The 24,722-nt window shown below is 45.5% G+C and overlaps 1 protein-coding gene across 1 annotated transcript in view; it reads left to right on the plus strand.

The window, feature by feature from the left end:
- Positions 1-24,722, plus strand: part of LOC110503000 (protein kinase C epsilon type) — a 299,119-nt gene that overhangs the window by 268,459 nt on the left and 5,938 nt on the right. The window contains exons 12-14 of the mRNA XM_036960862.1: positions 19,970-20,108; positions 21,673-21,861; positions 23,966-24,112. Of these exons, the coding sequence (XP_036816757.1) occupies positions 19,970-20,108; positions 21,673-21,861; positions 23,966-24,112 (475 nt within the window). The remainder of the gene's footprint in view (positions 1-19,969; positions 20,109-21,672; positions 21,862-23,965; positions 24,113-24,722) is intronic.

The following is a 24,722-nucleotide window of genomic DNA, read 5'->3' on the forward strand; positions in this document are numbered from 1 at the left end:
TCAAACAGTGGTGGAGTAAGGTGAGGACCAAAGCGCAGCGTGGTAAGTGTTCATATTTTTAATAAAGTAACTGAACAATGAACAAAAAAATAAACGACAAACGAACAGTCCCGTAAGATGAATGAAAAAAAACACTAAATAGGAAATAATTACCCACAAAACACAGGTGGGAAAAGGCTACCTAAGTATGATTCTCAATCAGAGGCAACTAACGACACCTGCCTCTGATTGAGAACCAAAACACAACATAGAAAAACGAACATAGACAACCCACCCCAACTCACGCCCTGACCAACCTAAAACAAAGACATAACAAAAAATCTAAGGTCAGAACGTGACAAAAAGGCCTCCTGCGGGGACAGGAGCTGTGATAAAGAAAATATATATAGGTCAAACACACATCATGACAAGAGAGACACCACAACACTACATGGCAGCAACACATGACAACACAGCATGGTAGCAACACCACATGACAACAACATGGTAGCAACACAACATGGTAGCAGCACAACATGGTAGCAGCACAAAACATGGTACAAACATTATTGGGCAAAGATAACGGCACAAAGGGCAAGAAGGTAGAGACATCAATACATCACGCGAAGCAGCCACAACTGTCAGTAAGAGTGTCCATGATTGAGTTTTTAAATGAAGAGATAGAGATAAAACTGTCCAACTTGAGTGTTTGTTGCAGCTCGTTCCAGTCGCTAGCTACAGTAAACTGAAAAGAGGAGCGACCCAGGGATGTGTGCTTTGGGGACCTTTAACAGAATGTGAATGGCAGAACGGGTGTTGTATGTGGAGGATGAGGGCTGCAGTTGACATCTCAGATAGGGGGGAGTGAGGCCTAAGAGGGTTTTATAAATAAGCATCAACCAGTGTGACTTGCGACAGGTAAACTGAGATGACCAGTTTACAGAGGAGTATACAGTGCAGTGATGTGTCCTATAAGGAGCATTAGTGGCTAATCTGATGGCCGAATGGAAAATAACATCTAGCCGCTCGAGAGCACCCTTACATACCGATCTATAAATTACGTCTCCGTAATCTAGCAAGGGTAGGATGATGATCTGAATCAGGGTTAGTTTGGCAGCTGGAGTGAAAGAGGAGCGATAGAGGTAACCAAGTCTAGATGTAACTTTAGCTTGCAGCTTTGATATGTGCTGAGAGAAGGACAGTGCACCATCTATCCATACTCCCAAGTACTTGTATGAGGTGACTACCTCAAGCTCTAAACTCTCAGAGGTAGCAATAACACCTGTGAGGAGAGGGGCATTCTTCTTACCAAACCACATGACCTTTGTTTTGGAGGTGTTCAGAACAAGGTTATGGGTAGAGAAACTTGTTGGACACTAAGAAAGCTTTGTTTTAAATCATTTAACACAACATTCGGGGAGGGACTAGCTGAGTATAAGACTGCATCATCTGCATATAAATGGATGAAAAAGCTTCCTACTGCCTGAGCTATGTTGTTGATGTAAATTAAGAGTGTTGGGCCTAGGATCAAGCCTTGGGGTACTTCCTTGGCGACAGGCAGTGGCTGAGACAGCAGATTTTCTGACTTTATACACTGCACTCTTTGAGAGAGGTAGTTAGCCAACCAGCCCAAAGTGTCACGACTTCGCCGAAGTCGGTTCCTCTCCTTGTTCGGGCGGCACTCGGCGTTGCCGGTCTTCTAGCCATCATCGATCCACTTTTCATTTTCCTTTTGTTTTGTCTTGTCTTCCCATACACCTGGTCTCAATTCCCTAATTACATGTTGTGTATTTAACCCTCTGTTCCTCCCATGTCTTTGTGCGGAATTGTTTATTGTAAGTGCATGTGCACGTTTTCTCTGGTGCGCGACGGGTTTTGTATCCATTTGTTTGTTGTTCTGGTTTCCAGTGGTTTTATGAATAAAACTGCTCCGTTGATTACCCAGTTTTGCTCTCCTGCGCTTGACTTCCCTGCCGCCAGTTACGCACTCCCTTACACTAAGACCCCTCAGAGACATCAATACTCCTTATCCGGCCCACAAGAATGGAATGGTCTACCGTATCAAACGCTTTGGCCAAGTCAATAAAAATAACTACACATTACTTAGAATCAAGGGCAATGGTGACATCATTGAGGACCTTTAAGGTTGCAGTGACACATCCATAACCTGAGTGGTAACCAGATTGCATGCCCGAGAGAATACTATAGACATCAAGAAAGCCAGTCAGTTGATTATTGACAAGTTTTTCAAACACTTTTGATAAACAGGGCAAAATAGAAATAGGCCTATAACAGCTAGGATCAGCATGATCTCCCCCTTTAAATAAAGGATGAACCGTGGCTGCCTTCCAAGCAATGGGAACCTCCCCAGAAAGGAGAGACATGTTAAAAATGTGGGAGATAGGCTTGGCAATGATAGGGTCAGCAACCTTAAAGAAGAAAGGGTCTACAACATCTGACCCAGATGTTTTTTGGGGTCAGTTTAAGGAGCTCCTTTAGCACTTTGGACTCAGTGACTGCCTGCAGGGAGAAATTTGTAGTGGGGCAGGGGAAAAATAGGGAGAAGCATCGGGGATAGTTGCATTAGAATGTGTGGGAGATGAGGAAATGTTGGATGGGCAAGGAGGCATGGCTGAGTCAAATAAGAATCTTGACTTAATGAAGGGGTGATTAAAGAGCTCAGCCATGTGCTTCTTGTCAGTAACAACCACATCATCAACATTAAGGGACATGGGCAGCTGTGAGGAGGAGGTTTTATTCTCCAGGTCTTTAACTGTTTTCCAGAACGTCTTGGTGTTAGACCCACAGAGAAAGAACTGCTCCTTAGCGTAACTAATTTTGGCCTTCCGGATAGCCTGAGTGTACTTATTTCTCATTCGCCTGAATGATAGCCAGTCAGCCTGAGTATGCGTGTGCCAAGCCTTTCGCCAAATGCAATTCTTGAGGTGGCGTAACTCTGTGTCACGGTGAGTGAATGAGGACCCAAAAGCGAATTAACTTAACAGAGCTTCTTTAATAACCAAACATAGGTAGGTTCAGACAGACCGGCAGATTCCGACAGGACAGGACAAGGTTACAGCAAACATGACGATAGTCTGGTTCAGGCATGAAACACAACAAACAAGAATCCGACAAGGACAGGAACAAAAACAGAGAGAGATATAGGGACCTAATCAGAGGGAAAAAGGGAACAGGTGGGAAACGGGGTGAATGGGTAGTTAGGAGGAGACAAGGAACAGCTGGGGGAAAGCGGGGGAGAAAAGGTAACCTAATACGACCAGCAGAGGGAGACAGGGTGAAAGGAAAGGACAGAAAGACACAACATGACAATACATGACAGTACCCCCCCACTCACCGAGCGCCTCCTGGCGCACTCGAGGAGGAAACCTGGCGGCAACGGAGGAAATCCTCGATCAGCGCACGGTCCAGCACGTCCCGAGAGGGAACCCAACTCCTCTCCTCAGGACCGTACCCCTCCCAATCTACGAGGTACTGGTGACCACGGCCCCGAGGACGCATGTCCAAAATCCTGCGGACCCTGTAGATGGGTGCGCCCTCGACAAGGATGGGGGGGGGGGGGGGGGAGACGAGCGGGGGCGCGAAGAACGGGCTTGATACAGGAGACATGGAAGACCGGGTGGACGCGACGAAGGTATCGCGGAAGAAGAAGTCGAACTGCGACAGGATTAATGACCCGAGAAATACGGAACGGACCAATGAACCGCGGGGTCAACTTGCGAGAAGCCGTCTTAAGGGGAAGGTTCTGAGTGGAGAGCCAAACTCTCTGACCGCGACAATATCTAGGACTCTTAGTTCTACGCTTATTAGCAGCCCTCACAGTCTGCGTCCTATAACGGCAAAGTGCAGACCTGACCCTCTTCCAGGTGCGCTCGCAACGTTGGACAAAAGCCTGAGCGGAGGGGACGCTGGACTCGGCGAACTGAGATGAGAACAGCGGAGGCTGGTACCCGAGGCTACTCTGAAAAGGAGATAGCCCGGTCGCAGACGAAGGAAGCGAGTTGTGGGCGTATTCTGCCCAGGGGAGCTGTTCTGACCAAGACGCAGGGTTGCGAAAAGAAAGACTGCGTAAGATGCGACCAATAGTCTGATTGGCCCGTTCTGCTTGACCGTTAGACTGGGGGTGAAAGCCGGAAGAGAGACTGACGGAAGCCCCAATCAAACGGCAAAACTCCCTCCAAAATTGAGACGTGAATTGCGGACCTCTGTCCGAAACGACGTCTGACGGAAGGCCATGAATTCTGAAAACATTCTCGATGATGATTTGTGCCGTCTCTTTAGCAGAAGGAAGCTTAGCAAGGGGAATGAAATGAGCCGCCTTAGAGAACCTATCGACAACCGTAAGAATAACAGTCTTCCCCGCTGACGAAGGCAGTCCGGTGACAAAATCTAAGGCGATGTGAGACCACGGTCGAGAGGGAATGGGAAGCGGCCTGAGACGGCCGGCAGGAGGAGAGTTACCGGACTTAGTCTGCGCGCAGACCGAACAAGCAGCCACGAAACGACGCGTGTCATGCTCCCGGGTGGGCCACCAAAAACGCTGGCGAATGGAAGCAAGCGTACCCCGAACGCCAGGGTGGCCGGCTAACTTGGCAGAGTGAGCCCACTGAAGAACGGCCAGACGAGTAGGAACGGGAACGAAAAGAAGGTTCCTAGGACAAGCGCGCGGCGACAGAGTGTGAGTGAGCGCTTGCTTTACCTGCCTCTCAATTCCCCAGACAGTCAACCCGACAACACGCCCCTCAGGGAGAATCCCCTCGGGGTCAGTGGAGGCTACTGAAGAACTGAAGAGACGAGATAAAGCATCAGGCTTGGTGTTCTTAGAGCCCGGACGATAAGAAATCACGAACTCGAAACGAGCGAAAAACAGCGCCCAACGCGCCTGACGCGCATTAAGTCGTTTGGCAGAACGGATGTACTCAAGGTTCCTATGGTCAGTCCAAACGACAAAAGGAACGGTCGCGCCCTCCAACCACTGTCGCCATTCGCCTAGGGCTAACCGGATGGCGAGCAGTTCGCGGTTTCCCACATCATAGTTACGTTCCGACGGCGACAGGCGATGAGAAAAATACGCGCATGGGTGGACCTTGTCGTCAGAGAGGGAGCGCTGAGAAAGAATGGCTCCCACGCCCACCTCTGACGCGTCAACCTCGACAACGAACTGTCTAGAGACGTCAGGTGTAACAAGGATAGGAGCGGATGTAAAACGATTCTTGAGGAGATCAAAAGCTCCCTGGGCGGAAACGGACCACTTAAAGCACGTCTTGACAGAAGTAAGGGCTGTGAGAGGAGCTGCCACCTGACCGAAATTACGGATGAAACGACGATAGAAGTTCGCGAAGCCGAGAAAGCGCTGCAGCTCGATGCGTGACTTAGGGGCGGGCCAATCAATGACAGCTTGGACCTTAGCGGGATCCATCTTAATGCCTTCAGCGGAAATAACAGAACCGAGAAATGTGACGGAGGAGGCATGAAAAGTGCACTTCTCATTCTTCACAAAAAGACAATTCTCTAAAAGGCGCTGGAGGACACGTCGAACGTGCTGAACATGAATCTGGAGTGACGGTGAAAAAATCAGGATATCGTCAAGGTAAACGAAAACAAAGATGTTCAGCATGTCTCTCAGGACATCATTGACTAATGCCTGAAAGACAGCTGGAGCGTTAGCGAGGCCGAAAGGAAGAACCCGGTATTCAAAGTGCCCTAACGGAGTATTAAACGCTGTCTTCCACTCGTCCCCCTCCCTGATGCGCACGAGATGGTAAGCGTTACGAAGGTCCAACTTAGTGAAAAACCTGGCTCCCTGCAGGATCTCGAAGGCTGAAGACATAAGAGGAAGCGGATAACGATTCTTCACTGTTATGTCATTCAGCCCTCGATAATCTATGCAGGGGCGCAGAGACCCGTCCTTCTTCTTGACAAAAAAAAACCCCGCTCCGGCGGGAGAGGAGGAGGGGACTATGGTACCGGCGTCAAGAGCTACAGACAAATAATCCTCGAGAGCCTTACGTTCGGGAGCCGACAGAGAGTATAGTCTACCCCGGGGGGGAGTGGTTCCCGGAAGGAGATCAATACTACAATCATACGACCGGTGTGGAGGAAGAGAGGTGGCCCTGGACCGACTGAACACCGTGCGCAGATCGTGATATTCCTCCGGCACCCCTGTCAAATCACCAGGCTCCTCCTGTGAAGAAGAGACAGAGGAAACAGGAGGGATAGCAGACATTAAACATTTCACATGACAAGAGACGTTCCAGGAGAGGATAGAATTACTAGACCAATTAATGGAAGGATTATGACAAACTAGCCAGGGATGGCCCAAAACAACAGGTGTAAAAGGTGAACGAAAAATTAAAAAAGAAATGGTTTCGCTATGATTACCAGAAACAGTGAGGGTTAAAGGTAGCGTCTCACGCTGAATCCTGGGGAGAGGACTACCATCCAGGGCGAACAAGGCCGTGGACTCCCTTAACTGTCTGAGAGGAATGTCATGTTCCCGAGCCCAGGTCTCGTCCATAAAACAGCCCTCCGCCCCAGAGTCTATTAAGGCACTGCAGGAAGCTGACGAACCGGTCCAGCGTAGATGGACCGACAAGGTAGTGCAGGATCTTGAAGGAGAGACAGGAGTAGTAGCGCTCACCAGTAGCCCTCCGCTTACTGATGAGCTCTGGCTTTTACTGGACATGAAGTGACAAAATGACCAGCAGAACCGCAATAGAGACAGAGGCGGTTGGTGATTCTCCGTTCCCTCTCCTTAGTCGAGATGCGGATACCTCCCAGCTGCATAGGCTCAGCTCCCGAGCCGGCAGAGGAAGATGGTAGTGATGCGGAGAGGGGGGCAACGGAGAGCGCGAGCTCCTTTCCACGAGCTCGGTGACGAAGATCAACCCGTCGCTCAATGCGAATAGCGAGTTCAATCAAGGAATCCACGCTGGAAGGAACCTCCCGGGAGAGAATCTCATCCTTTACCTCTGCGCGGAGACCCTCCAGAAGACGAGCGAGCAAGGCCGGCTCGTTCCAGCCACTGGAGGCAGCAAGAGTGCGAAACTCAATAGAGTAGTCAGTTATGGATCGATTGCCTTGACATAGGGAAGACAGGGCCCTGGAAGCCTCCTCCCCAAAAACAGATCGATCAAAAACCCGTATCATCTCCTCCTTAAAGTCCTGATACTGGTTAGTACACTCAGCCCTTGCCTCCCAGATTGCCGTGCCCCACTCACGAGCCCGTCCAGTAAGGAGAGATATGACGTAGGCGACACGAGCAGTGCTCCTGGCGTAAGTGTTGGGCTGGAGATAAAACACAATATCACACTGGGTGAGGAATGAGCGGCATTCAGTGGGCTCCCCAGAGTAACACGGCGGGTTATTGATTCTGGGCTCCGGAGATTCGAAAGCCCTGGAAGTGGCCGGTGGATCGAGGCGGAGATGGTGAACCTGTTCTGTGAGGTTGGAGACTTGGGTGGCCAGGGTCTCAACGGCATGTCGAGCAGCAGACAATTCCTGCTCGTGTCTGCCTAGCATCGCTCCCTGGATCTCGACGGCTGAGTGGAGAGGATCCGAAGTCGCTGGGTCCATTCTTGGTCGGATTCTTCTGTCACGGTGAGTGAATGAGGACCCAAAAGCGAATTAACTTAACAGAGCTTCTTTAATAACCAAACATAGGTAGGTTCAGACAGACCGGCAGATTCCGACAGGACAGGACAAGGTTACAGCAAACATGACGATAGTCTGGTTCAGGCATGAAACACAACAAACAAGAATCCGACAAGGACAGGAACAAAAACAGAGAGAGATATAGGGACCTAATCAGAGGGAAAAAGGGAACAGGTGGGAAACGGGGTGAATGGGTAGTTAGGAGGAGACAAGGAACAGCTGGGGGAAAGCGGGGGAGAAAAGGTAACCTAATACGACCAGCAGAGGGAGACAGGGTGAAAGGAAAGGACAGAAAGACACAACATGACAATACATGACACTCTGCATGATCACGGTTGAACCAGGGGCTGAACCTGTTTTTAATTCTCATTTTCTTTATGTTTGTTAATAATACCATTGAAAATATCAAAAAATTAGGTCCAAGCGTCTTCGACAGAGCTGATTCTATACCATTTTATAGAGGCCAGTTCATGAATGAAGGTTTACTCATTAAAGCTATATAGCAAGTATCTATGACAAAAACAGTCTGTAAAACAGTGATCACTAAGGTCATTACAGAAAACACCAGACTGATACCTATCAGGATTATTTGTGAGGATAACATCGAGGAGAGTAGCCTTTTCTGGGTGTTTGGTGTCATACCTCAGTATATTCTACCACGCCTAGAAATCTGCTCCTTTTATTTTCTGTTCCCAACGCATTAGACGACCAATTCTTATAGCCTTTAGCTGCATCCTTATCCTACTCCTCCTCTGTTCCTCTGGTGATGTAGAGGTTAATACAAGCCCTGCAGCCCCCAGCATTACACCTATTCCCCAGGCGCTCTCATTTGTTGACTTCTGTAACCGTAAAAGCTGTGGTTTCATGCATGTTAACATCAGAAGCCTACACCCTAAGATTGTTTCATTCACTGCTTTAGCACACTCCGCCAACTCAGATGTCCTAGCCGTGTCTGAATCCTGGCTTAGGAAGGCCACCAAAAATTCTGACATTTCCATCCCCAACTACAACATTTTCCGCCAAGATAGAACTGCCAAAGGGGGCGAAGTTGCAATCTAATGCAGAGATAGCCTGCAGAGTTCTTTCATACTATCCAGGTCTGTGCCCAAACGGTTTGAGCTTCTACTTTTAAAAATCCACCTTTCCAGAAACAAGTCCCTCACTGTTGCCGCTTGTTATGGGCCCACCTCAGCCCCCAGCTGTGCCCTGGACACCATATGTGAATTGATTGCCCCACATTTATCTTCAGAATTCGTACTGTTAGGTGACCTAAACTGGGATATGTTAACACCCCGGCCGTCCTACAATCTAAGCTAGATGCCCTCAATCTCACACAAATGATCAATGAACCTACCTGGTACAACCCTAAATACGTAAACATGGGCACCCTCATAGATATCATCCTGAGCAGCCTGTCCTCTAAATACACCTCTGCTGTCGTCAACCAGGATCTCAGCCTCATTGCCTGCATCCGTAATGGGTCCGCGGTCAAACGACTACCCATTATCACTGTCAAACGCTCCCTAAAACACTTCAGCAAGCAGGCCTTTCTAATCAACCTGGCCCGGGTATCCTGGAAGGATATTGACCTCATCTCGTCAGTAGAGGATGCCTGGTTATTCTTTAAACGTGCTTTCTTCACCATCTAAAATAAGCAAACCCCATTCAAAAATGTTGAACTAAGAACATATTTAGCTCTTTGTTCACTCCAGACTTGACCGTCCTGTGGCGTACTGCATTAGCATTAAATATACCTTTTCAGGGAAGTTAGGAACCAATGTACACAGTCAGTTAGGAAAGCAAAGGCTAGATTTTTCAAAAATAAATTTGCATCCTGTATCACAAATTCCAAAAGTTTTGGGACACTGTAAAGTCCATGGAGAATAAGAGCACCTCCTCCCAGCTGGGCTAGACTATCTGGTCCCTGTCTCTCTAAAATTATCCGCCGCAATTGTTGCAACCCATATTACTAGCCTGTTCAACCTCTCTAGTGTATCGTCTGAGATCCCGAAAGATTGGAAATCTGCTGTGGTCATCCCCCTCTTCAAAGGGGGTGGCACTCTTGACCCAAACTGTTACAGACCTATATCTATCCTGCCCTGCCTTTCTAATCTCTTCGAAAACAGATCACCGAATCACCGAAACCATTTCGAATCCATCCGTACCTTCTCCGCTATGCAATCTGGTTTCCGAGATGGAGAATAAGAGAGTCATGTGTGCACCTCAACCACGCTCAAGGTCCTAAACGATATCATAACCGCCATCGATAAAAGACAGTACTGTGCAGTCGTCTTCATCGACTTGGCCAAAGCTTTTGACTGTCAATCACCGCATTCTTATCTGCAGACTCAACAGCCTTGGTTTCTCAAATGACTGCCTTGCCTGGTTCACCTACTTCTGAGATAGAGTTCAGTGTGTCAAATTGGAGGGCCTGTTGTCTGGACCTCTGGCAGTCTCTATGGTGGAGCCACAGGGTTAAATTCTTGAGTCAACTATTTTCTCTGTACATATCAATGTGGTCGCTCTTGTGGCTGGTGTTACTCTGATCCACCTCTACGCAGATGACACCATTCTGTATACTTCTGGCCATTCTTTGGGCACTTAACAAACCACTTAACCAGACAAGCCATACAACACTCCTTCTGTGGCCTCCAATTGCTCTTAAATACTAGTAAAACTAAATGCATGCTCTTCAATCGATCGCTGCCCACATCTGCCCGCCCGACTAGCATCACTACTCTGTATGGTTCTGACTTATAATATGTGGACAACTACAAATACCTAGGTGTCCGGTTAGACTGTAAACTCTCCTTCCAGACTCACATTAAGCATCTCCAATCCAAAATTAAATCTAGAATTGGCATCTTATTTCGCAACAAAGCCTCCTTCACTCACACTGCCAAACATACCCTCGTAAAACTGACTATCCTACCGATCCTTGACTTCAGCAATGTCATTTCTAAAATAGCCTCCAACACTCTATTCAGCAAATTGGATGTAGTCTATCACACACAGTGCCATCCGTTTTGTCACCAAAGCCCCATATACTACTCACCACTGTATGCTCTTGTTGCCTGGCCCTCGCTTCATATTCGTCGCCAAACCCACTGGCTCCAGGTCATCTATAAGTCTTTGCTAGATAAAGCCCCGCCTTATCTCAGCTCACTGGTCACCATAGCAACACCCGCCCATGGCACGCACTCCAGCATGTATATTTCACTGGTCCTCCCCAAAGCCAACTCCTCCTTTGGCTGCCTTTCCTTCCAGTTCTCTGCTGCCAATGACTGGAACGAATTGTATAAATCATTGAGCAGCAGTTTGAGCAGCTTACCGATCACTGCACCTGTACCCAGCCCACCTGTAAATAGCCCACCCAAATACCTCATCCCCATATTGTTATTTATTTTTGCTCTTTTGCATCCCAGTATCCCTACATGCACTTCATCATCTGCACATCTATCACTCCAGTGTAAATGCTAAATTGTAATAATTTCGCCACTATGGCCTATTTCTTGCCTTACCTCCCTAATCCTACTACATTTTCACACACTGTATATAGATTTTGCTATTGTGTTATTGACTGTACGTTTGTTTATCCCATGTGTAACTCTGTGTTTTTTTGTTTTTGTCGCACTGCTTTGCTTTATCTTGGACAGGTCGCAGTTGTAAATGAGAACTTGTCCTCAACTGACCTACCTTGTTAACTAAAGGTGAAATATAAAATAAAATAATTATTTTAACCTGTTTAAAGGTCTTACTCATATCGGCTACGGAGAGTTTGATCATACAGTCCTTCAGAACAACTGGTGCTCTTATGCATGGTTCAGTTTCGCTTGCCTCGACGCAAGCATAGAAGACATTTAGCTCATCTGGTAATCCCGCGTCACTGGGCAGCTCTCGGCTGAGCTGGGCAGCTCTCTGACGAGCATTAGAGCCGGTGTAGTAGGATTCGATCTTAGTCCTGTATTGACGCTTTGCCTGTTTGATGGTTCGTTGGAAGGCGTAGCCGGATTTCTTATAAGCTTCCGGATCAGTGTCTTGCTCCTTAAAAGTAGCAGCTCTACCCTTTAGCTCTGTACAGATGTTTCCAGTAATCTTCTGTTTGGGATATGTACGTATGGTCACTGTGGGGACAATGTCTTTGATGCACTTATTAATGAAGCCGGTGACTGTTGTGGTAAACTCCTCAATGCCATTGAATGAATCCCGGAACAGTCCTGTGGCTTAACGTCCACTTCATCGGACTGATTCCAAATTGAGCGGGTCATTGACACTTCCTTTTTGAGTTTTTGTAAGCAGGAATCAGGAAGATAGAGTTATGGTCAGATTTGCCAAATGGAGGGCGGGAGAGAGCTTTGTATGCATCTGTGTGTGGAGTAGAGGTGATCTAGAGTTGTTATCCCTCTATTTGCACTGGTGACATGCTTGTGGAAATGAGGTAAAAACAGATTTTATTTTTGCTGCATTAAAATCACTGGCCAGTAGGAGCACCACCTCTTGATTAGTATTTTATTGTGTGCTTATGGCCCTACACAGCGCGTTGAGTGCTGTCTAAGTGCCAACATTGGTTTGTGGTAGTAAATAGACAGCTTACCGGACTCAGCCATGACTCTGAGAAGCATAGTGTATTACAGTTTTTAATGTCCTGTTGATACTGTAGGATAGTCTCGAATGGAGCTTGTCCAGTTAGACTCCAGCGATTGTACATTCGTCAATAGAACTGAGAGACACCATGGCTCATCAGGGTCTTCTTCAAGTGTTGGGCATTAGGGCCTTGTTCGGGATAATCAATTTGTCTTTCGCCTTCGGCTCATTGAAGAAGAAGTGATCGCCCAAATCAAGGTTAGTGATAGCTTTTCTGACGCTTATAAGCTCTTTTCTAAAAAATACACAAAATACCAGTGGTAAAAAAGCCTGTAAAATGGCTGCAATTCCCTCTGGCGCCATTTTAGAACTTCTTGAAAATTGACTTATTCACTATTGATCATGGGCTGGTACATGGTTCCTAACAGATCATTATAATGTGTGTGTGTGTGTGTGTGTGTGTGTGTGTGTGTGTGTGTGTGTGTGTGTGTGTGTGTGTGTGCGTGTGCGTGTGTGTGTGCATGTGTGTTTGTGTGTGCATGTGTGTTTGTGTCTTTTAAATGGGGAGCTCATTTGAAGCAGAGGGAGGGATGTTAGCTGTCAGAGCACTTAGGGTTACTGAGTACGTAATGGAAAAATCACTCCACAAGATTAACTCGAAACACAGGAAATGCTCTCAATTGAGCCTGATTGCTGTATGTGTGTGTGCGCGTGTGTGCGCGTGTGTGGATGATACAACCTTTTTTCGATGTATGCGAGCGTGTGTGTGATATAACATATATATATATATATATATATATATATATATATATATATATATATATATATATATATATATATATATATATATTTTATTTTTTTTAACTCTGTTTATTAAGTTTTACACACACACACGCAGACAAGACAACACAAAGCAACATAAATAATATACTCAACTAGAAAAAAAATAGAAAAAAATACAACTAAAAAAATTGCTTTAAAGATACAGTGCCTTGCGAAAGTATTCGGCCCCCTTGAACTTTGCGACCTTTTGCCACATTTCAGGCTTCAAACATAAAGATATAAAACTGTATTTTTTTGTGAAGAATCAACAACAAGTGGGACACAATCATGAAGTGGAACGACATTTATTGGATATTTCAAACTTTTTTAACATCTCAAAAACTGAAAAATTGGGCGTGCAAAATTATTCAGCCCCTTTACTTTCAGTGCAGCAAACTCTCTCCAGAAGTTCAGTGAGGATCTCTGAATGATCCAAATGACTAATGATGATAATGATGATAAATACAATCCACCTGTGTGTAATCAAGTCTCCGTATAAATGCACCTGCACTGTGATAGTCTCAGAGGTCCGTTAAAAGCGCAGAGAGCATCATGAAGAACAAGGAACACACCAGGCAGGTCCGAGATACTGTTGTGAAGAAGTTTAAAGCCGGATTTGTATACAAAAATATTTCCCAAGCTTTAAACATCCCAAGGAGCACTGTGCAAGCGATAATATTGAAATGGAAGGAGTATCAGACCACTGCAAATCTACCAAGACCTGGCCGTCCCTCTAAACTTTCAGCTCATACAAGGAGAAGACTGATCAGAGATGCAGCCAAGAGGCCCATGATCACTCTGGATGAACTGCAGAGATCTACAGCTGAGGTGTGAGACTCTGTCCATAGGACAACAATCAGTCGTATATTGCACAAATCTGGCTTTTATGGAAGAGTGGCAAGAAGAAAGCCATTTCTTAAAGATATCCATAAAAAGTGTCATTTAAAGTTTGCCACAAGCCACCTGGGAGACACACCAAACATGTGGAAGAAGGTGCTCTGGTCAGATGAAACCAAAATTGAACTTTTTGGCAACAATGCAAAACGTTATGTTTGGCGTAAAAGCAACACAGCTGAACACACCATCCCCACTGTCAAACATGGTGGTGGCAGCATCATGGTTTGGGCCTGCTTTTCTTCAGCAGGGACAGGGAAGATGGTTAAAATTGATGGGAAGATGGATGGAGCCAAATACAGGACCATTCTGGAAGAAAACCTGATGGAGTCTGCAAAAGACCTGAGACTGGGACGGAGATTTGTCTTCCAACAAGACAATGATCCAAAACATAAAGCAAAATCTACAATGGAATGGTTCAAAAATAAACATATCCAGGTGTTAGAATGGCCAAGTCAAAGTCCAGACCTGAATCCAATCGAGAATCTGTGGAAAGAACTGAAAACTGCTGTTCACAAATGCTCTCCATCCAACCTCACTGAGCTCGAGCTGTTTTGCAAGGAGGAATGGGAAAAAATGTCAGTCTCTCGATGTGCAAAACTGATAGAGACATACCCCAAGCGACTTACAGCTGTAATCGCAGCAAAAGGTGGCGCTACAAAGTATTAACTTAAGGGGGCTGAATAATTTTGCACGCCCAATTTTTCAGTTTTTGATTTGTTAAAAAAGTTAGAAATATCCAATAAATGTCGTTCCACTTCATGATTGTGTCCCACTTGTTGTTGATTCTTGACAAAAAAATACAGTTTTATATCTTTATGTTTGAAGCCTGAAATGTGGCAAAAGGTCGCAAAGTTCAAGGGGGCCGAATACTTTCGCAAGGCACTGTACCATACTTTAGACAAGTTAAACACACCAGGCAGAAGGCTACAGAGGTTAAAGGGAAATCTATAGCACAGGGACAGAGCAAACACCTCACCATTGTTCCTGTAAACAGTCAAGGGATAAGGGTGGAGAAATGCAACCACTCACAGACAGTCATGGCCACAGACCGACCATCCACTCAACCAAAAATAAAGTTTACAATGCTTTAAAATAAAAAAAATAGAATGATTATTCATGTAGGCGTGAACAAAATGTAAAAATAACTGGGAAAAACAAGCTCACACTTCAGTCTCTGCCCGGGCAAGATGAACAAGGCATCCGCGGGTCACAATCAATAAGCACATGGACCTTAATGCCCCCCCAGCAAAAACACAGAGTGAAGCTTCTCCAACCCTTAAGTCACAGGGGGGTCAAATACAGACTTATTTTAGTTTTAATTGGAATGCCATCAGAGGATGGACTGTTTAAAGTACGACAGGAATGAAGCCCAAGCCTCATTAAACAGTTTGGGGTTCCCATGTGAATATAATTAAACATTTTCTAGTTTCAGAGAGCACAACACATCTCTCACCCAATATTTATAAGATGGGGGAGCTGCCATCTTCCAGTTCTGTAGTATTAGCCGTCTAGCTAAAAGAGTTGTATAAGCAACAGTGTCCGACTGGATTCTAGATAGGGGGGTACCCATGGGCAGTACTCCAAAAAGGGCTGTAAGGGGAGACGGATCTATAACAGTGTCATATATATCAGAGAAACATTTAAATATGAATTCCCAGAAACCTGACAGTTTATGACAGCCCCAAAACATATGCAACAGTGTGGCTGGTTCCATTTTACATCTGACACAGGTAGGATCAAAATCAGAGAATATTCTTCCAAGTTTGGCCCCCGACCAGTGGATACAGTGAACCACCTTGAATTGAATGAGGCTGTGTCTAGTGCTAAAAGAGGACGAATGCAGCACAGATTCCCAGGCGTCTTCCCCAAGTTCCTCCCCCAAATACTTTTCCCATCGAGTCTTTAAAGGCACCAAAGAAGGGTTCTGTAAGTCATGAATGATTGCATATACATCTGAAATTGCGCCCCTAGGAAGCTTGTTCAACTCCAAGATGCTCTCTATAGCTGTATTCGCAGGCCTATTGGGAAATCCAGGTGTGTTAGCTCTGACAAAGTTTCTAGTCTGGAGATAGCGGAAAAAGTGGGATTGGGGAGATTGAACTTTTCCTGCAGCTGAGAAAAAGAGGCAAATGTATCATCAAAGAATAATTAGGCGATATAACATATTTTCAATGATGCAAACATCCTGAGGAAAGGATGAGGAAAGTTTATTTATCATATACACAGGAGGCTGTTGAAGGGAGGACAGCACACAATAATTGTTGGAATGAAGTGAATGGATGGGTGCCAAACACAATTAAGGTTCCACCAGCCACCTGTGGTACACTACTATGATAAAATTCTGTTTTTTAATATCAGTTTTGATCTGTTTTGCAAGCAATAATCTCAGTTGGAGTTTGTTTGTTTGAAGCATTCTTGAACCCAAGTTTCTTGTTGTAGTTTTAATGTCAGCTTGTATTCTACTTCATTTGTCTCATGCATGTTTTAATTCATCATTACAGTGTTTCACCCCTCATTTATGTAAGCAGCGGTGGAAAGTTAGCCAAAGAATGACTTTGCTCCATTATTTTATTTTCTAGATACTTAATAATGTCGGATTTTAGTCATTTAAGTTTACATTGAAAACATTTTACCATCCCAAATGTTTTTGAACCTTAAATTATACACTGAGTGTACAAAATGTAAAGAACACCTTCCTAATATTGAGTTATTTTTTTGCCCTCAGAACAGTCTCAATTAATCAGGGCATGGACTTTACAAGGTGTCGAAAGCATTCCACATGTATGCTGGCCCATGTTGACCCTAATGTTTCCCACGGTTGTGTCAAGTTGGCTGGATGTCCTTTGGGTGGTGGACCATTCTTGATCCACAGGAAACTGTTGAGTGGGAAAAACCCAGCAGCATTGCAGTTCTTGCCAGAAACCTGGAGCCGACTACCATACTCTGTCCCAAAGGCCTTCCCTCTAGGGAAAAATGGGTTGTGCAAGGAATTAAAGAGAGATCCAAGAGCCAGAACGTTGATACAACTATCAACATGGTAGCATGACTGCTTCTACGTGCAAAACATTAAGCCAGTTCCACTCAGTTGGTAGAGCATAGCACTTGCAACATCAGGATTGTGGGTTTGATTACCACTAAGGCCACCCATCTGAAAATGTATAAACAAGCTACTGTAAGTCGCTTTAGATAAAAGAGTCTGCAACATGGCATATTATCTATTATATTATTCACAATGACAACAACAAATCCAGTTAAAGCCGCAACACCTAGGTTATCGAAGTATAAACGTCACATGGTATACTCAATAAACTTCTTAAAATATCATTCCATTAGCGCTCTTGAGCACCTGCTGCTACACATGGAGAGGCCACTGATGCACAGTGCTGTGCAATCAAATCATTGATCATCGTCATCATCAATTGTGCAGACTACATCAAAATGCTCATTTTAAACTTCCTGGGTTATTGGGTTGTATACATCTTTCTTGCCGCAGATAAATGAACCCCAACTTAAATACATTGAAATAGTTTTAATGGTTAGCTTGACCTTAAAGCTATACATGCCTTTGTACTAAAATGTCAATTGAACACCATGTCCACTAGACATTAGGAATCAGTGGGTGCAGAGTACAGTACAGTATCTTGCAGAAACATCATTTTTTTAAAGGATTTTACAACATAGTTTAGTCTCATCTAGTAAGGAGAGAGAAAGAGAAGAATAGAGAGAGAGGGGGAGAGAAAGAGAGAGAGGATTATCCACCTGTTCACCCCTATGGAGGGAGTTCATCCACGTATTCTAGCATGCTTAGTACCAAACACTTTTTTAAATTATTGCAATGTGCAGTAGATACCAGATGTTATAACATCAGGCCATAGTTGAGATGCCATGTTCATACATAGCACCTTGGCAGGAAAGTCTATAGCGATATTACCTGTACAAAATCAGCTTTTTATGGGAATGACGGAACCCAACTCAACCTACCACATGTCACTCCCATGGGACATTGGATATTGTGGATATGCCTTCTGTAGGCCTCTAAAACAGAACAGTTGTATAACAGCCAAATTCGCACGCACAGGCGTGCACACACAAATAACCCCCCCCCCCACACACACACACAAATACACACCCTCCCATTTCGGGAGGCTGTTTTCGTGAAAACACCTTGGGCTGAATGGCATCTGAAAAGATGTTGACATATTTTCAGCAATCAACCATCAAACCCTGACCCGACTGGTTTCATGCTTCTCCCTGGCATCTTTCATCAGAGACCTCTTATCTTCCCTTCTGTTCCTCCCCTCCCACCATGTCCAACAGCACCCTCCAGCCCTCGCTTGCTCCCCGTGATAAAGGCGAGGAGCGATGAACAGCTCTTCAACTTTGCACCCCCTATCACCTCTATCTATCTTTCTATCTATCTATCTATCTATCTATCTATCTATCTATCTATCTATCTATCTATCTATCTATCTATCTATCTATCTGTGTGTGTATATCAACAGTAGCCTCCGTATTTCCGATAGCTCCTCACAGTGCTCTTGGCCTCCATACTGGGAAAGTCCTATGCCATTGTTTCTGTTCACTGAGTAAGAACACTGAGAGAATATTTGGCATTGTTTCTGTTCACTGAGATAATATTTGGCATTGTTTCTGTTCACTGAGTAAGAACACTGAGAGAATATTTGGCATTGTGTCTGTTCACTGAGTAAGAACACTGAGAGAATATCTGGCATTGTGTCTGTTCACTGAGTAAGAACACTGAGAGAATATTTGGCATTGTGTCTGTTCACTGAGTAAGAACACTGAGAGAATATTTGGCATTGTGTCTGTTCACTGAGTAAGAACACTGAGAGAATATTTGGCATTGTGTCTGTTCACTGGGTAAGAACACTGAGAGAATATTTGGCATTGTGTCTGTTCACTGAGTAAGAACACTGAGAGAATATTTGGCATTGTGTCTGTTCACTGAGTAAGAACACTGAGAGAATATTTGGCATTGTGTCTGTTCACTGAGTAAGAACACTGAGAGAATATTTGGCATTGTGTCTGTTCACTGAGTAAGAACACTGTGTAACGATCAAACAGTGGTGGAGTAAGGTGAGGACCAAAGCGCAGCGTGGTAAGTGTTCATATTTTTAATAAAGTAACTGAACAATGAACAAAAAAATAAACGACAAACAAACAGTCCCGTAAGGTGAGTGAAAAAAAACACTAAACAGGAAATAATTACCCACAAAACACAGGTGGGAAAAGGCTACCTAAGTATGATTCTCAATCAGAGACAACAAACGACACCTGCCTCTGATTGAGAACCATACCAGGCCAAACACATAAATACTACATAGAAAAAAGAACATAGACTACCCACCCCAACTCACGCCCTGACCAAACTAACACAAAGACCTAATAAAGGAACTAAGGCCAGAAGGTGACACACTGAGATTATATTTGACATTGTGTCTGTTCACTGAGTAAAAGCACTGAGTTTCCATGTCCTTTTCAATAGACTTTCTCTTACCCTTTACCCAATACATTGATGTCACAGTGATTACTTATCTTACCTGTGATCTATATTATATTCATGTTGATAGATGCTTTATATACATCACTGTAAATGTGTCCATTTCTATGCTTGTATTGGTCTGAACGAAATGTGGGATCATTCTACTGTGCTTCCTCTCTCTTTCTCTCTTCTAGTATAGAATGTCATGTCAACCACATTCTTTATGTAGATCTCTCCCTCCTTCTCTCTCTATCTCCGCTTTCTTTCTCTCTCTCTCCCTCCTCTCTGTATCTCCTCTCTCTTTCTGTCTCTCTCCCTCCTTCTCTCTCCATCTCCTCTCTCTTTCTGTCTCTCTCCATCTCTCTCTTTCTGTCTCTCTCCCTCCTCTCTGTATCTTCTCTCTCTTTCTGTCTCTCCTCATGATCTTTCTCTCTCTCCTCTCCCTCTGACCTCTGTAACTGCTCCCCTCTACCCCTAGGCCCTCATGTTGTCTCTTTGTCTCTGTCTCTCCAGAGATCTGAAACTGGATAACATTCTGCTGGATGCACAAGGCCACTGTAAACTGGCTGACTTTGGCATGTGTAAGGAGGGGATCCTCAATGGAGTCACCACCACCACCTTCTGTGGGACCCCAGACTACATCGCTCCGGAGGTAACCCACACTTATCTGGAACAGTCTGACAGTACTCAACCACCCATTCATCTGGGACATTACTCAACCACCCATTAATCTGGTAAAGTCTGAGAGTACTCAACCATCTATTAATCTGGGACAGTCTGACAGTACTCAACCACCCATTAATCTGGGACATTCTGACAGTACTCAACTACCCATTAATCTGGGACAGTCGGACAGTACTCAACTACACATAAATCTGGGACAGCCTGACAGTACTCAAACACCCATTAATCTGGGACAGTCTGACAGTACTCAACCATCCAATAAACTGGGACATTCTGACAGTACTCAACCACCCATTCATCTGGCACTGTCTGACAGTACTCAACCACCCATTCATCTGGCACTGTCTGACAGCACTCAACCACCCATTCATCTGAGACAGTCTGACAGTACTCAACCACCCATTCATCTGGGACTGTCTGACAGTACTCAACCACCCATTAATCTGGGACAGTTTTACAGTACTCAACTACACATTAATCTGGGACAGTTTTACAGTACTCAACTACACATAAATCTGGGACAGCCTGACAGTACTCAACAACCCATTAATCTGGGACAGTCTGACAATACTCATCCATCCATTAATCTGAGATAGTCTGACAGTACTCAACCACCCATTCATCTGGGACATTCTGACAGTACTCAACCACACAGTTATCTGGGACAGTCTGACAGTACTCATCCATCCATTAATCTGAGACAGTCTGACAATACTCAACCACCCATTCATCTGGGACAGTCTGACATTACTCAAACACCCATTAATCTGGGACAGTCTGACAGTACCTAACCACCCATTAATCTTGGACAGTCTGACAGTACCTAACCACCCATTAATCTGGGACAGACTGACAGTACCTAACCACCCATTAATCTTGGACAGTCTGACAGTACCTAACCACCCATTAATCTGGGACAGTCTGACAGTACCTAACCACCCATTAATCTGGGACAGTCTGACAGTACCTAACCACCCATTCATCTGGGACAGTCTGACATTACTCAAACACCCATTAATCTTGGACAGTCTGACAGTACCTAACCACCCATTAATCTTGGACAGTCTGACAGTACCTAACCACCCATTAATCTGGGACAGTCTGACAGTACCTAACCACCCATTCATCTGGGACAGACTGACAGTACTCAACCACCCACTCATCTGAGACAGTCTGACAGTATTGTATTATTATCATGTACTGTACTCTTTCTATACCCTCTACTCTGCCCTCTCCCTCACTCTTTCATCCATCCATGTTTTACATTTAAAAATAAATACAACATTTGTCTTAAAAATAAAATCCACTCACTCACTCACATAATCCATCAATTAAACTCATGTACTCATTTCTTCCACTCATTCTCTCACTATATCATCCCTAATAATATTATGTGCCCCTTTACTACCATACTGATCCTGTCGTAGTGTAGATGGTGTTAGTGTTTCCTGTCCCCCTGTGTGCTTTAGATCCTACAGCAGCTTGTGTATGAGATGGTGTTACATTGTTTCCTGTCCCCCTATGTGTTTTAGATCCTACAGGAGCTAGAATATGGCCCCTCTGTGGACTGGTGGGCTCTGGGGGTGCTTATGTACGAGATGATGGCTGGCCAGCCCCCCTTTGAGGCAGACAATGAGGATGACCTGTTTGAGTCCATTCTCCACGATGATGTCCTCTACCCAGTGTGGCTAAGCAAGGAGGCAGTCTCCATCCTCAAAGCGGTCAGTGACCTACAGAATTACCTACCTGTTCTAATCTGCCTGTATCTCTAACTATCCCCCTTTACTCTCCTCTTTTTCCCCTTCTCCACCTCTTTTTATTTTCTTCATATCTCTTCCTCTCATTTCTCTGCTTCATCTGTTCTGACACCTTATTGTCACCTTATTGTCTACACCTCCCTTTCCTCCTCCTCCTCCTTGTCATCCTCCTCCTCCTTGTCATCCTTCACCTCCTCCTCATCCTTCTCCTCCTCCTCATCTTCATCCTCCTCCTTGTCATCCTCCTCCGCCTCCTTTTCCTCCTCCTCCTCCTCCTCTTCCTCCTCCTTTTCCTTGTCATCCTCCTCCTCCTTTTCCTCCTCGCCCTCCTGCTCCTTCTCATCCATTACCCAGCGGTCCCATTACCCAGCGGTCCTACTGGTCACATTACCCAGCCCAGTGGTCCTACTGGTCACATTACCCAGCCCAGTGGTCCTACTGGTCACATTACCCAGCCCAGTGGTCCTTCTGGTCACATTAACCATCCCAGTGGTCCTACTGGTCACATTACCCAGCCCAGTGGTCCTAATGGTCACATTACCCAGCCCAGCGGTCCTAATGGTCATATTACCCAGCCCTGCGGTCCTAATGGTCACATTACCCAGCGGTCCTACTGGTCACATTACCCAGCCCAGTGGTCCTACTGGTCACATTACCCAGCCCAGTGGTCCTACTGGTCACATTACCCAGCCCAGTGGTCCTTCTGGTCACATTAACCATCCCAGTGGTCCTACTGGTCACATTACCCAGCCCAGTGGTCCTAATGGTCACATTACCCAGCCCAGCGGTCCTAATGGTTATATTACCCAGCCCTGCGGTCCTAATGGTCACATTACCCAGCGGTCCTAATGGTCATATTACCCAGCCCAGTGGTCCTAATGGTCACATTACCCAGCTATCCTAATGGTCACATTACCCAGCCCAGCAGTCCTGATGGTCACATTACCCAGCGGTCCTACTGGTCACAAAATACCCAGCCCAGTGGTCCTAATGGTCACGTTACCAAGTGATCCTACTGGTTACATTACCCAGCTATCCTAATGGTCACATTACCAAGCGATCCTACTGGTCACATTACCCAGCAGTCCCATTACCTTGCGGTCCTAATGGTCACATTACCCAGCCCAGTGGTCCTAATCGTCACATTACCCAGCGGTCCTAATGGTCATATTACCCAGCCCTGCCGTCCTACTGGTCACATTACCCAGCTATCCTAATGGTCACATTAACCAGCCCAGCAGTCCTGATGGTCACATGGCATATTCCAGCGGTCCTAATGGTCACATTAGCCATCGGACTTAATGGTCACATTACCCAGTGATACTACTGGTCACATTACCCAGTAGTCCTAATGGTCACATTACCCAGCCCAGCGGTTCTAATGGTCACATTACCCAGTGATACTACTGGTCACATTACCCAGTAGTCCTAATGGTCACATTACCCAGCCCAGCGGTCCTATTGGTCACATTACCCAGTGGTCCTAATGGTCACATTACCCAGCTATCCTAATGGTCACAGTACCCAGCCCAGCGGTCCTAATGTTCACAATACCCAGCCCAGCGGTCCTAATGGTCACATTACTCAGCCCAGCTGTCCTAATGGTCACATTACCCAGCCCAGTGGTCCTAATGGTCACATTACCAAGCGATCCTAATGGTCACAGTACCCAGCCCAGCGGTCCTAATGGTCACATTACTCAGCCCAGCGGTCCTAATGGTCACATTACCCAGCCCAATGGCCCTACTGGTCACATTCCCCAATCCAGTGGTCCTAATGGTCACATTACCCAGCCCAGCGGTCCTACAGGTCACATTTCCCAGCCCAGTGGTCCTAATGGTCATATCTGACCTCTGGATTATCTTAACAATGACCACAGAGCAGACCTCTCTGCACCACTTGACTGTCTCAACCTCTCACTCTTGCTCTTTCACCTCCATTTCTCTCTTCATTGCATTTACTTCATGGCCTCATGCTCCCAAGGGGGCCAAGGGGAAAAAGTCAAGTAAGTTTAGTAAATTAAATTTTCTTCCTCCTTTATTCATCGTCCTGTTTTCCTGTCATGTAGTTCATGACGAAGAGTCCAAACAAGCGTCTGGGCTGTGTGATCACCCAGGGCTTGGAGGAGGCCATCAAGGTGCATCCCTTCTTCAAGGATATGGACTGGGTTCTGCTGGAGCAGAAGAGGGTCAAACCACCCTTCAAACCTCGCATTGTGAGTATCACCACACATAGCCCAGACAATGTAGGGTGAAGTTGCCTGTAGATGCTGATCTTGGTTCAGTTTAGCATTATCCACACGAATGGTCAAGGTTAGTATTGGGGCAGGGGAAACCGATCCTAGATCTGCACCTAGGGTAGACTTTACCTCGGAGTGTGTCTGAGGTCTTAGGCAACATATCATGCTGTAGGTTTTAGGGCCCCTAATGTTCCACCTTCACCATTATTAACCTCTAACCTTCAGCATCCTAAATATCACCAAAGCTTCAATCTTAATAGTATGTTGAGAACTCTGGAACCTAGTTTTATTTAACCTTCATATAACATGACCAGGAACAACTCCTGGGCTCTGGTATAGTTATGTGGTTAGGACTTTGCTGATAGCTACTTTATTGAGGGAAAATGTACTTACTATGAGTTAGATACACTATATAACACAAGTATGTGGACACCTCTTCAAATTAGTGGATTCAGCTATTTCAGTCACAGCAGTCGCTGACAGGTCTATAAAATTGAGAACACAGCCATGCAATCTCCATAGACATACATTGGCAGTAGAATGGCCTTACTGGAGAGCTCAGTTTCTTTCAATGTGGCAACGTCAG

The sequence above is a fragment of the Oncorhynchus mykiss genome, chromosome 23, assembly GCF_013265735.2.
Source record: "Oncorhynchus mykiss isolate Arlee chromosome 23, USDA_OmykA_1.1, whole genome shotgun sequence".
NCBI lineage: Eukaryota > Metazoa > Chordata > Actinopteri > Salmoniformes > Salmonidae > Oncorhynchus > Oncorhynchus mykiss.